General features: G+C 37.5%; 1 protein-coding gene across 1 annotated transcript; it reads left to right on the forward strand.

Moving 5' to 3' along the window:
* Positions 1 to 1,105: 1,105 nt before the first annotated feature.
* On the forward strand, positions 1,106 to 11,423 carry LOC118280634 (proline-, glutamic acid- and leucine-rich protein 1). The gene is made up of 2 exons (XM_035600874.2): positions 1,106 to 1,400; positions 9,043 to 11,423. Exon 2 carries the CDS (start codon positions 9,088 to 9,090, stop codon positions 10,189 to 10,191), a length of 1,104 nt encoding a protein of 367 aa, XP_035456767.1. The 5' UTR covers positions 1,106 to 1,400; positions 9,043 to 9,087; the 3' UTR covers positions 10,192 to 11,423.
* The last annotated feature ends 2,027 nt before the right edge of the window (positions 11,424 to 13,450 follow it).

Consider the following 13,450-nt stretch of genomic DNA (forward strand, 5'->3'; position numbering starts at 1 on the left):
TGTTTATAAATATCCAAATTTCCCCGTAAAACTTATTTCATGATAAACATCTAGACATTCTGTAAACCAGACGTAATGTCATAGATAGACTGGCTATTAGTCATAATCACAAACACGTAAAATTTTCAATAACAAGTTCAACCTTGTCGGGACAAAACACTACCTTTGTTACAACCGATGTCATAAACCTATGACGTGGACACAACTCACGCTTGACCGTTTCGCAATAGTTCCTTATTTTGATGTAATATTACATACCTACTGGGCAATGACGAACTATCTCGTTTTGGAACCTGTTTTACAGTTCTAGAAGTCAGAATAGGTTTTTACATGAATCATGAAAATACCTACAATAAAATTAAGTGGTATTATTAATCAATATAAGTAAGGCTTAAGCTTAAATCTCTGCCAAATTAATACCTAGAAGCTTAAATAATTATAATTAATTAAATGAAAATAATTTATAATTACTTTTTTATCTAATATTCGTAGACCTGCTACGCTGTAGCAATTGCGTAGCCCGTAGCACTCGAAAAGTACGAAAACAGTAAACTGCGTATTATTTTTATTAATAATAATAATCTACTATCTTGTTTACTAACTTCAATAAAAATAATACGAAGCTAAAACAAAGGAACAAACAAAGATAATTCGTCAAAATAGAGACAAAATTACGAAATATTTTGAAAACAAAATACTTTGTAACAAACAGCCAATAGGCAATTACGAAAATCCATTACCGACAATACCGTTTTAAAAAAATTAACATTTACCCAACTTTTCGTAGTTAAAACATTGTAACGCCGTAAAATACTAGACCGAAATTCTTACGCCACGTAATTGTCCAAAACTAAAGCGAACGCTTATCAATCGATTAAATTATTTCATGGAAAACGCAAAAAGCGACAAACATATGACTCAATAGTTGTGAATTAGCTAAAAAATCGGGCACATTGACTCAATACTGCTAAAGTGATTATACGAACTCCGTCAGGGCATTACGTAAATATCACACAAGCGCAGGCCACGCACACAGGCGCACGGTGACGCACACCACGATAGCGGTGTCGGTGTGTGCGTGTTGCAGGCTGGGTGTAGAGCGACCCCACTACAAAATTTAGTCGCACTCGAGACTTCACGCAGTACGGACCTGTCCAAGCGATTGGAACACAGCGCCATACGCAGTGGATATTTCGTCATACAAACATTGTGATAGTGACAAAAATCATTCAGGACGTGATTAAGTGGGAGTGAAACATTGAATTTTATATTTATTTACTGTTTATAAACTAACTGTGAGCGATAAGAACGTTGTGAATTACTGTTTTGTGGATTATGCTATTGTACCCACGATTTGGATAATTCCGGATAAGGAGTGCAAAAACACCGCAAATATTTTTGTAAGTATCTCATTTGTTTGTTTATATTTTTTCTTTTGTAGAGTTTCGTGCAAAAACTGAATGTCGGAATTTTTTTAAAGTTTTTGGGAAAAATTTTATAAGTCCAATTAGAATCGTGATTTTCATTTTCCAATCAAATTGTTATTCAAAGTTAATGGATCTCCTTAAAATAATTAATTTAGAACAGGATACTAATAGAAAAAAATATTTTCGAAAAATTCAAGATAGTAAAAATTTCAAACAACAAAATTGTAATATTAAAATATTTACATGACAATGCTAATGAAAACAAACAATATTATGCAGATTACAAAAATTCAAAACTTCTTAAAATAGGAATTCAACAATAAAAAAAAATTAATCGTTCTTTAAACGAAAAAAAAATCGTATTTGAATTTCGACACCAAATCGAAACGTCAACCAGTCTAGTAGGTAATTACGAAAAATTATAATTTTAAAAATAGAATGCAGTAGATTTGAAATAATTTTCCATTTTCCTCATCCAGAGTCATTGACATCGCTACGAAATCTGTTTATTCATCTCATGAGCTCCGTGCCAAAATGCCTTGTTAATCATTTTATTTGTTAAATTCTTTATGTTCTTGAAACTTCTCAATGTCGGCCCTCCGTGTTTCACCTTGTTTTCAATCTTTTGTTTGCATTTCTGCTTCCTCGATAATGTTTTCGTCGCATTTTATGTACGTTACATACACAATTCGTTTTTTTTTTTTTGTACAATTGTTTACTCGAATACTATCCTGTGTTTCGTTTATCTAACGTGTTACGAAATAATCTGATAAAGGTGTATTTAGCCGAATAGTGCTGTGTCATTTTTATTTTTATTTTCGTGATTTTTTCGTTTATTTTTCGTTTGTGTTGTAATGTAATGTTGGTAAAGTACAAGTAATAGTGGTGTGTAGTCAGTTTAATTGCGGGATTGCGTTGGTTGGTGTCGTAAGTTGCGCCTGGCACCGTTCTGTCGTAAGCCATTGTGAGTCGCTTACACAAGTGGTTCAAGGTTCCGATCCGGCGTGCATTCGCCCGCGGATGTACGGAAACTAGATTTTTTGTTAATATTGCACTTTATTGTTTAGTAGTTGTTGCATTGCACGCATGTAGTATTTTTAGGATTTAGTTTTTGTTAGATTTTTTAAAATATATTTCCAAGTAGGTACCGCGTTAAATAAAAACATATTATAGATTCTTGTAATATTTTTCCATAATAAATCTTAACAATTATAAAATACGAAATTATTTTTGAAATAATAAATACTGACAATAAAAATAATTTCCCAACTCTACAACATAAAATTCACAACACCCAACGCAAAAAAAATACAACCAGAACAGAACTTTTAATTCCCTTACCAAAAAAAAAAATAAACTCAAAAAAAGAACAAATAGGAAAAAATAAAACGTTCGAATCGCATTAGCCACCACCTGTTCCATAGACATGCAGTATGGGTGCAACAATCGATCGCCTGTAAAGGTCGCCAATACAATGACGTAACCCCCAGGGTGTGTGTTGCACAACCGACTGCAATACAACGTGACGTCTACCACGTACTAAACGTACAAACTAACAAGCCCACGCTAAAACCCGCTAAAGAACAAAAATGGCGAAGGTTCAACGAACTCTCAACTGTCAAAAATGACCAAAGACAAATGAAGGTGCCCAACACATTGCTTCATACAGCCACGTTTTTTACTATCTTGTTTATTCCACAAATAAAACTTCCGTAAGTCAGTAAAACGCACCAAAAATACATTTTTAATTTTAAATAGCTACACAATCGAACAAAGGCGTGTCGAACAGGTAGATAGAGTTATCACGAAATGCATTGTAGGCATGTGATGTAATACGGAACTAAATACAAGGTTGTACGGAAAGCAATACAAACGCTGGTAAGGTCGCAACGTTTATTTAACCGCAAATCGACATGCATTTATCGGTATCCAGTCATAATTGAGTCACTCTAAACGATACCTAAGTAAACATATTACATTCAGACACCATCCACTAAGACCGTCACCTAATTAGCAGAATACGTTAGTCAATATTGGCAAAAGATAAAGAAAAAATCCAGCCAGGGTTACACAAAATATAAATGTAACGACATTGGGATGTAACCCTCGACATATTTGTCTGGATTATGCTTTTTATACAACAGTTACGTAAGTATATTTTTTCACGCGCAATAACAAGAGCGATAATTTCATCGACGCGAGGACAAGCAAAGATAACTTGACCTATATTTTTTTATCTCGCACACTGCGTAACTGTAACCTACTTAGTGATGCTCACGTGTATGCGTACAACCAATTGCGATGAAGTGGACCGCTGTGACGTGGCCCACTGTGGACACAGCAGCTCCGAAATATCAGTGATTGATGCTTTAGACACCAAGAAACTAGGACATTTGCATTCGTTGTTTCAGAAAAACAATTCAATTTAATGGGAATCCCCGTGAGTCAGAAATGATAATGATACTTCATTATTATGACGGCCGATACTAAGACCCAAAAATTGTTTCTTATCTCGACACGAATGACCTCTCGGAACAAAACACTCGCTCCTCTTACAACACTTCCTCGAAGTAGGCCTCTTATGTAACTACAAGCTTGACGAATCTAGCACAAGGAAATAGGTTAAATGTTTCTTAATAATGTAGCAATTAGCAGGTAGAGCAAGGCCACGTAACTAGGTCTCTTTGTCTTAAAACTGATTCACTCAAACAATTGTTATCATTCGTTATCTTTTATTTAAAAAGACAATTTCTACCGGAAAAGCGGAAAAGCCTTGGCACATATATGTATCGGTGTTACGAAATATAACCTTGACACCAAACCATTATCGTGAGTCGACCGATAGAGGCCGCCAGTACCGAAATAACGCTCCCGACTTTAATTAGGTCTTGCGCGCGAAAAATCGGTCAAGTATATGTGTAATATTTGTTGTAAAAATGTTTGAAATATATCAAGGGGACGACGCTTCGAAGATGGTAAGTTAAAATAACGTGGATACGGTAACAGACGGATTCTAAGACATAACATATGACTCGACGCGCACAAAGTTTTCAAAACATTCGCATCTTGACATAATTCATAACCACAGACAATGAGCCATTGGCGCCAACAGGAACGTCATGTAATTATGCAACAGTTTTCTATTTCTTGCTAAGTTTTCATCGAGACTGTTACCCGGAAAAACATTTGTCGCAGAATTATTTTCTTTTCTTTTCTCAGTATTACTTTTTCACGTACCAAACGTTGATTTCAGCGATTCAGTGTTACCGTACAACTATTATTCAAATAAAAATATTTAAAAGGAAAAAATAAATGTCACGATGTATTTTTTTCAAATGAACTAGCACGATTTAAATGCCTACAGAATTATAAAAAGTATTAAAAAAAGTAATTCTAACATTTCATAGCTGGTGGTAAGCGTCAAATCAAATATGGCGGCCGTCCCACTTTTCCCGCGCAATAAACGGCAAGCGCGTGGAAAGTTACCGCTGTACTACTTTCTCTACTTTTTCCAAGATGGCGCCGATTATATATTATTTAAACTAAGGTCAAGAGCGCTGTTATTTATTTCTACTGACACGAATGCTACAATAATTATACTTGACTTTGTTAGTTTCTACAAGTTTGCCAAACTCGTTTATTTTTTCTTAAATTAACAGTTAATAATCCAGTTTCTGTCTTAAACTCATCAACTTAGTAGAACAACAGAGACAATATCCCTAAAACAATCGAATTTCAGAAGAAAATAAGCAAAAAAACCCGTATAAATATTCGATGAAAACAATGCCACTGTCAAAGCCAAGGGCAACGCCATTAAAGGCAATTAATAATTAAATTTCACGTTCTTCGATCACGTTGCAGTTTATATAACTATGTAGAGAAGAGCAAACGTGCTTGGGTCGGTTCGTTGCGCAACACAACGTGAGGTTCAAGTACAGCGGACACGTGTTCGTGGCCGCGTGACCTGACCACGCTTTGGCACGTGTGGTGCAGGTATAGGGACGAACAAATCACTAAAGTCAACAGGGCTACCTCCCTACACTCTGGACCTCTCTCTCATGAGTCTGAGTCACAACACTATCCGAAAAAAAAAAACGTTTGACGTCGAACCACAGATAACAATATCGGGTGGGGGCTTAGGAACTATAAATAGAATTCGAACAAAATTTTAAATCGTTTTTTTATTAATAAACATTGAATAGTAATTAAATTCGATTATAAAAATACTAAACGTTTATAGTGCACGAGACTTGTCTATTTCTAATTCTAATCGCGGTTCTAATGACATAATCAAAGGCAACCTCGTGCCTAAGCACGTGCATAGTCTATGACGCTGATGTGTTCTGTGCATTTGCATTTATTATGTCACTTTGTTGGTGGAATTTAACAGGAACTAATTAATCTGGAATTATTGAATCATTCTATAATTATTATATAGTATTATTAATTGTGTAATATACTAAAATATTTCCTATGTAAATAAATGCTATCAGTATTTGTTAGATAGAACTTTGTACAATGACTCAGTAAACACCTCACTAGTCACTTTGTTACGAAATGCCTTTGATAAAGAACTTGTTCTAACTAGAGTCAATTTTAACATCTTGATTCAAAAACACGTGACAAAATAACTTTAAAGAATTTAATTAATATAATTAATGCAAACACTTGAGCGAAATAAATTTTATTGTTTCTTCTTTTTCTCATTGTTTAATCTTAAACACACGTTTTCAACAAAACGTGTTCGAATGTTTAATTAAAATAAAATTATAACAATAACCCTCTAAACGCGACGCGGTAAAAAGTAGCAACCTTAAGTTTCGAATGCACATTATTTACCATAAATATAAAACAACAAGGAATACACGATTCAATGCACACGTGACAAAAATTGACGCATTTAGGAAATAAGAGCGAAGACAGTAAAAACTATACTATATTTAGACTGGAGGGGTCGACACGTGTGGAAGCCGGCTCTCGACCTATGACACGTGCAGTGTTGCGTAGGTCCAGCCCTACACAACGTGACTAGAAGGAACTAGACACAGTTTCAAATCGATTTATTTGAAGCCAAATATTTTCCCATCACGGTCAATAGCAGCGGTCTAACGGTTACACAATACGTTTGCTAGCAACTATCAAGCGGGTTTTGACAATCGACAGTTATCACTAATCGAGTACTTTCTCGCGCTGCCGCACCGTTATCCCAAAAGTGGGTTCGTACGGTACAACCAAAAACGGTTTTTTATGCTCATCACTGATGTCTAAAACTCGTAATACTGTTATGAAACGACTATTTAGAGTGTCGTCACCGTTTGGCGGTTACATTATATTTCTAAATCAACGTTTGGTTAATCTAATATATGATTTACAGTAAGTGTTAATTGGTACGTCATACTAATGTCAGAAAACCAGTTTTCATCGTTGTTAAGCCAATTAATTTTGCTATATTAATTAATGTTATAAAGATTTTAAAATAATAGTTTATAAAATCCGTAAAGTAAACTCATGAGTTGCAAAGAGGACGCATTAAAAATTTCCTCATTAAAAAGTAACAACAAAAAGTTAACAATGCTTATATTTTTATAACCAATGCTAAATAGTAACAGTTCGGTTTGAAACGGTGTTTAACTGTCTGTGCTCCGCCAAGCGTCAACAGCATAACGGGCGGTAACATTTTTCTCTTAATCTCTTTGCAAATGGAGCAAAAAATCATAATTTACTGTATAAAAACGCATTTTTTACTCAAACAGATTGCGATCAATTTGCAATTCCAAGTTTAAAAAGTGACGTTTCAATTTTGAAGGTTGGTAGTACCGGCGATCATAGACTGCATAAAAGAGGTTTGTTTGTTTTAAAGTCCATGTCACCAATGAGTCCAAAGTCCCGTACGTTGTGACGAAACTATTTCCATGTATTACGAGCTTGAATACTGTTTTAAATTAACACCTAATAAAGTGGGCGTTTCGAACGGGGCAACCGACAAAAAAATGTTTGAATAGTTATATGTAACTGTACAATATAGTAATATTGAACTAACGGAACTTCGCTTCTATTAATTCAAATCAACATAATTTTAACATTTCATTAAAACTTTGAAGTTAAACATTTATCTTATTTAATTGGTCTAAATTATAACCTAGATTCGAACTGATTAACCTTAATCCAATATAATTAAGCACAACATAGATCCCACTGTCATTTTTCAATAACAATGTATAGCAATTAAAGTTGGCGCAATTATTTAAACAGTTAGACGGCATAACGGGCGCCGGCGCATCTGGGCCGACCTACTGACACCGATCTTGTCGTGTCGTGGAACGGAACGTATCAATAACACAATCATTCTTTTTAGCAACTTTGCTTTATGACATAGAGAAAAAAATTGAAGCAACCAATCTATTGCCTATTCAGCCTCTAATACTAAATGTTCTTCTTAATATTAATTACTGTTTAAATCTCGAAGCTGGCGGATATTGGTTCGAAATTTAAATCGATTTGAAATTTACAAACTTAATTCGAAATTCAAATCAGTTGATCCGCGTCCTTTTTATTGAACGCACGTGTTTTGACACATTACAATCGACAAAATGCTGTGGAAAACACATAATTTTTCTTTTAAAAAACTAACTCTCACGTTGCCTGCCTTCAGACCGCGTGTTATCAAACGTGATGGAGTTTTTTTTCTATGCACAACCTAGTGCAACTCTCATTGTTTTAAAATCATTTGAAAAAACAATCAAACTAAGTCGCCACAATAGGCACTTACAAATGATCCTTACCATTGTTAGTTTTGGATAATAAACTTGATAACAATGTGTACTGGAACATTTTTTTACACTTCCTGTATTACCGGCTCATAATTGATCGTTAATCGAATAATGTACATGATTTATGTAAATCGATTGTCCTATCGAGCAGCCGCATTACATAAAGGTGAACGACATTGTGTTGAGTGATGCTTTCGGCGTATCACGCGTCGACAAATCAGCTAATTTTAGCCCACGTTAATATCAACGTGACTGTTACGAAAGCTAAATATTATTGTTAGTTTAACCCCAATGGAGGAAACTTATTAATTGTCACGTGTTTCAAGCATGGTAAGGTAAATTTCGAAATATCTGATCCAAATTCGTCTTGAAAAAATTACTCGTAATTAAATTCGAATGGGTATTTCAATTAATTTGTCATGTAATCGATAATCATCCATCAGTCGCCTTCGACGTCAGTGTTCTGCAATCATTCTATTTTAAAACGTCCATCGTAATATTAGTTGTTAAGCAAAATCAATGTTCAGCAATAGGAAGTGAGTTTTGTAACGGAAGAAATCCGCTGTAACCTTAAAATTGGTTACCAATCCATTGTAACACGGTAAAATTAAGAAACACGACTTATTAATGAGTTTGGCTAACATGAAGGGAGTGAAAAGCGTTGAAATGTGGCAACATTATTTCACAAAGGTGATCCACGTGCAACAACTTTGCAGCGGCGGGATCTTGCGACATTCAGTTTTTGCAACCGACCGATTTTGTAACAGCGACATTATTTAGACAACTGCAACGGTTAGCGAATTTTTTTACAAACTGTAACTAACGTAACTTCTCTCTTGTTTCAGAACCACAGTGATAATTCGTGCGGACCCATCGACGTCCGCCGAAACATGGTTGCCGAGTTCATCCTGAGTCAGCAGCAGCTGCTGAGCGGAGCGGGTGGCGGAGCCCTGGGCCCCGTGCCACCCCCCTCCCGCGCACCACCACCTCCAAGAGGTCGCCATTCCGTCTCCCCGCACTTCCCAATGGACCAGAGCCAAGGCCCCGTGGGGAGCCCCGGCGACCCAAATGACTACTCTCCTTTCGAATTCAACAAACGCAAGGAGTTCTTCGGCCAGCGCAAACAGAGGGAGTTCATACCCGACAGCAAGAAAGATGATGGTTACTGGGACCGTCGCAGGAGAAACAACGAAGCTGCCAAGCGCTCCCGAGAAAAGAGGCGCTTCAATGACATGGTTCTGGAGCAGCGCGTCGTAGAACTGTCAAAGGAGAACCACGTACTCAAAGCACAGCTTGATGCTATAAAGGAAAAATATGGAATATGCGGAGAAACCCTCATAAGCATAGACCAGGTGTTGGCCACTCTACCTACATGTGACCAAGTTCTCTGTGTAACCAAGAGGAGTAAGCTGACGCCGAACGCACTGTTCCCCGCGCCACCACCACCGCCCCCAGCAGCACCTGCATCGCCCCCCTCCCCGCCACCCCAGCGCCAGCCGGAGCCCTACCAGGAGAGGCTACCGGCCCCCGAGGCGTACTACCCACACCCCGCACACTACGAGCCCCCCGGCTCCGTTCTCAATCTGTCCAGATCTCGCCGCGTGCCCTCCCCCTACGAGCTGTCCTCTCTCTCAGGCTCAGGGGATGAGACCGCTGAACAGTACGCCCCCGAAAACAACGGGCTGCCGCTCAAACTTCGCCATAAATCCCATCTCGGCGACAAGGACGTCGCCAGCGCCCTGCTCTCCCTTCAGCACATAAAGCAGGAGCCAGGTCCCCGATCCTCACCCTCATGGGACGGGGAAGGTTCTAGTGACGAGAGAGACTCCGGGATCTCCATAGGCGCGGAGTTCAGGCCGCAGCGACCGGACGACAGGCTAGTGCCCGAGGAGGACGACACACACCTGAAGGCGGAGCTGGAGCGGCTGGCGACGGAGGTGGCCACGCTGAAGAACATGATGCACCAGAACAAGGCGCGCGTGCACGAGCACTGAGCAGCCGCCGCCTGCGCCTGGACCGCGCAGCCGCCCCCGCCCGCGCCCGCGCCGCGCCCCGCGCTCCGCGCCCGCGCCCAGCGTCGCACTCGCTCGTACAAACTGTCTCCCCTCCCAGTAGATGAAGTTACCACGTTGTAAAGAGATGAATATTATATTTGTATCATATTGTGCAGCTGTAAGCGGCTAAGCCGACGCCTATTTGTAATCCTTCCTATTAGTTGTCTGTCGTGGTCGATGTATAGTATGTACTCGTGTAGGGTAGGCAGAAGTAGTGGCAGGTCGTCGTAGACGCGCCTCCTGGACCCTTTCATATGAAAATGAGACTAATTATGTTCGGTTTACAGACTTTTCGAACAGATAAAACTTGTCTACTCAGTGATAGGATATAAAAAATGCATTTTTAGTGATGAGCTATGTATGTATATGTAATTAAGTTAAAGTAGTAGATCTGTTTCATCTTTTCGAAGACTCGATAGTGAAAAATCGATGGCTAAAGACTATGTTCTTATAAGTAGTTTGTAAGCTTTGATCTAAGTAAATTTAAGTCCAACTTAGATGGTTATTTATAAAATTAATGTATATTTCTCATTTCGGATTGCCCCGTTAAGTTTTGAACCAAAAAGATGATAGGTCCTCTGGTGAACTGGTGAGAAATCGCAAATAATATGTAAGACATAAATAATACTTCATACATTAAATCCTATAATGGCAGATGTATTGATAAATATAACAAAAACAAGAATACCAGTGCCTTTTACAATACATACCTACCTTTATAAATAGCTACATAAAGGAATATTTTTGTACACTTATTAGTAAAAAAAGAAAAAAGCGATTTCATCTTTCGGGAACCATGGTCGTTACTACGGGTTCGTGACTCACTGCAACTCGATCGGTAGATCTATTCGTTTCCTTTTGAAAAGCGAATGGTAGTTGATAATTAGAGTAACAGCGAGATGTTTTCGAGTTGTAGTGAGAAACGGACTCGTGGTAGACACAAGATTAAATTTGTAAATGTATCGAATCCTAAGAGATGCTAGTTGGCAAGTATTTCAGTTTAATATTGTAAATGTTACTCCTAGTATTGCTCTAAAGGGCATGTGATAGGACTGAGAAGATGGTATACTAAGTATTTATTTATTATTCGGACCGTGAAAGAGGATTTTACAATTTATTATCTTTGTATAAGAACACTATACGATATGAATAAATTGTGTACATTACAATTATTTATGAATTTTATTTCCTTTCTATAACCCTAACTTGATGATGCAGAGCAAACACACACCTAAATACTACAAAAATGATACAATAACTAAAAAAACAGATACCCTACAGGGTTGATAATACTCTATGAGTTTAATAATATAGGTAAGACAAGAAGACACAACCTTAATTCATCATCAGATCAAACTGATGTGATTCACATTAATTAGAAAACGAATAGTACCTACTCAACAGAGAAATAAAATTGAATGAACACTACAACAAACACTTTAAAAACACTACAAACTACTGCAAAAATAACTGAGTTGAAACAGTGGTACTCTATATCAAAATAATATAACACAAAATATCAGGAGATTATGCAGAAGGCTAACTATAGCCCATTCACGTCACTAATTACCAGTTATGTTATTATTAACATTACCAGAGCATTATAACAAGCTTAATAGTGGTAAGACAGATAACCAAAGTAATCGATATAGGTGCCCCAAAGCATAAGCCAACAATTGTAGCAATGGAGACTACGTCAAATTCAGTTAAAGGCGAGCTGGGTGCCGATATCCGCAATGATGAGGTTAAACAATATAACTAAAGAAATAAACACGATATTACTAGCTAGCCAAAATAGCCTATATCACTTTCTAGTCTTCTAACTTCTCTGGCCAGGGTTATGCGTCAAGCACAATAATATACCGAGGTTCTAGCCCAACTCAGGAGTAGGAACTGGTTTGTAATTAGTATGACACTCTCTTCCGGATCAACCAGGGCGAGAGGAGACATTCCATAATTTTCTCCTTAAAAAACCCTCCAGACTAGCGTGGTTACTGGAGCTCCAGCTCGAAAAGGAAAAGTAGGAACGGGGTGGTTTTTAATCAGTAAGAATCTGGCACTCCCTCTCACCTTGCTCAAAGCGGTAGAAATAAGAAGTCATAGGAGGATTTTCCCCCCTTAAAAAAAAGACTTCCTCAAGCCACAAAAACCATTCCATAAAACCGATGCGTTACGACGTAAAAGAAAGACCATCAATTGCTTTCGCATTTCTAATATTAAAATCAATGATACTTACTTCTCTGACTCACCCATTAACAAAACACAGGCGCAATACTATGACATGTGTCAGGTGTTATGTAAAAATCATCAGACCAGCTAAAAATATGAGATCAGCAGATTAGTACATGCGTCTATCGCTAGGTAACCTACTTACTTACTTCTCTTAATCAGTAAAAAAGGTCTAGACATGAATACCAAATATGGCTGATTAAAGCAATGTTTTATTATAAATCTAATTAGTCATTGTATAAATTAGCAATTTTAATTTAACGAGTAAATGCTTTGGTTCTGCTCTTTTAAGCAAAGAAATTACTATGACTATAGTGACCATTGATACAATGCTTGCGAGATGTAAAATAGATTTCACTTAATTATATTTTAATTCCTATGATACATTAATAACAATAGCTCATCATCATCACATCAGCCACAAGACGCTCATTGCTAAACATAGGCCTACCCCAATGACTTCCAGATTCCAGACAGGCCGGTTGGTAGCAAACTGCATCCAGCGGCTCCCCACGACCTTAATCAGGTCATTTGTCCACCTTATTGGTGGGCGTTCTACGCCGCGCTTGCCGGTACGCGGTCTCCACTAGATATAACTTTTCTGCTCCAAATGCCGTCGGTTCCCCGAACTATGTGTCCTGCCTATGTGCCACTCCAGCTAGTTTATCCACTGGGCAATGTCGGCGACCAATGAACAATAGCTATCACAGATATAAAATCTCTTTCATAGCCAAACCAGTACACAAATATGTGAATAAATATACCAGCTAGCTACCAATCTACCCTTTTTTACCAGTTATTTTACGAGATCCATGTCATTTCCAATGGTACAAATCAGCTATGTATGTCCCTTCACATCCCTTTAAAATTCCATAAAAAATACTTCAATCCAAAACTCTGTTCCAACGAAAAAAAAGAACAAATAAACAAACAAACATACACATTCAAATAATAAAATATTATATTAGAT

The sequence above is a fragment of the Spodoptera frugiperda genome, chromosome 16, assembly GCF_023101765.2.
Source record: "Spodoptera frugiperda isolate SF20-4 chromosome 16, AGI-APGP_CSIRO_Sfru_2.0, whole genome shotgun sequence".
NCBI classification, from domain to species: Eukaryota; Metazoa; Arthropoda; class Insecta; order Lepidoptera; family Noctuidae; genus Spodoptera; species Spodoptera frugiperda.

Bases quoted from the DNA above. Each gene is read 5' to 3' on its own strand.
- LOC118280634 (XM_035600874.2), top strand. From the start codon at position 9,088: ATGGTTGCCGAGTTCATCCTGAGTCAGCAGCAGCTGCTGAGCGGAGCG.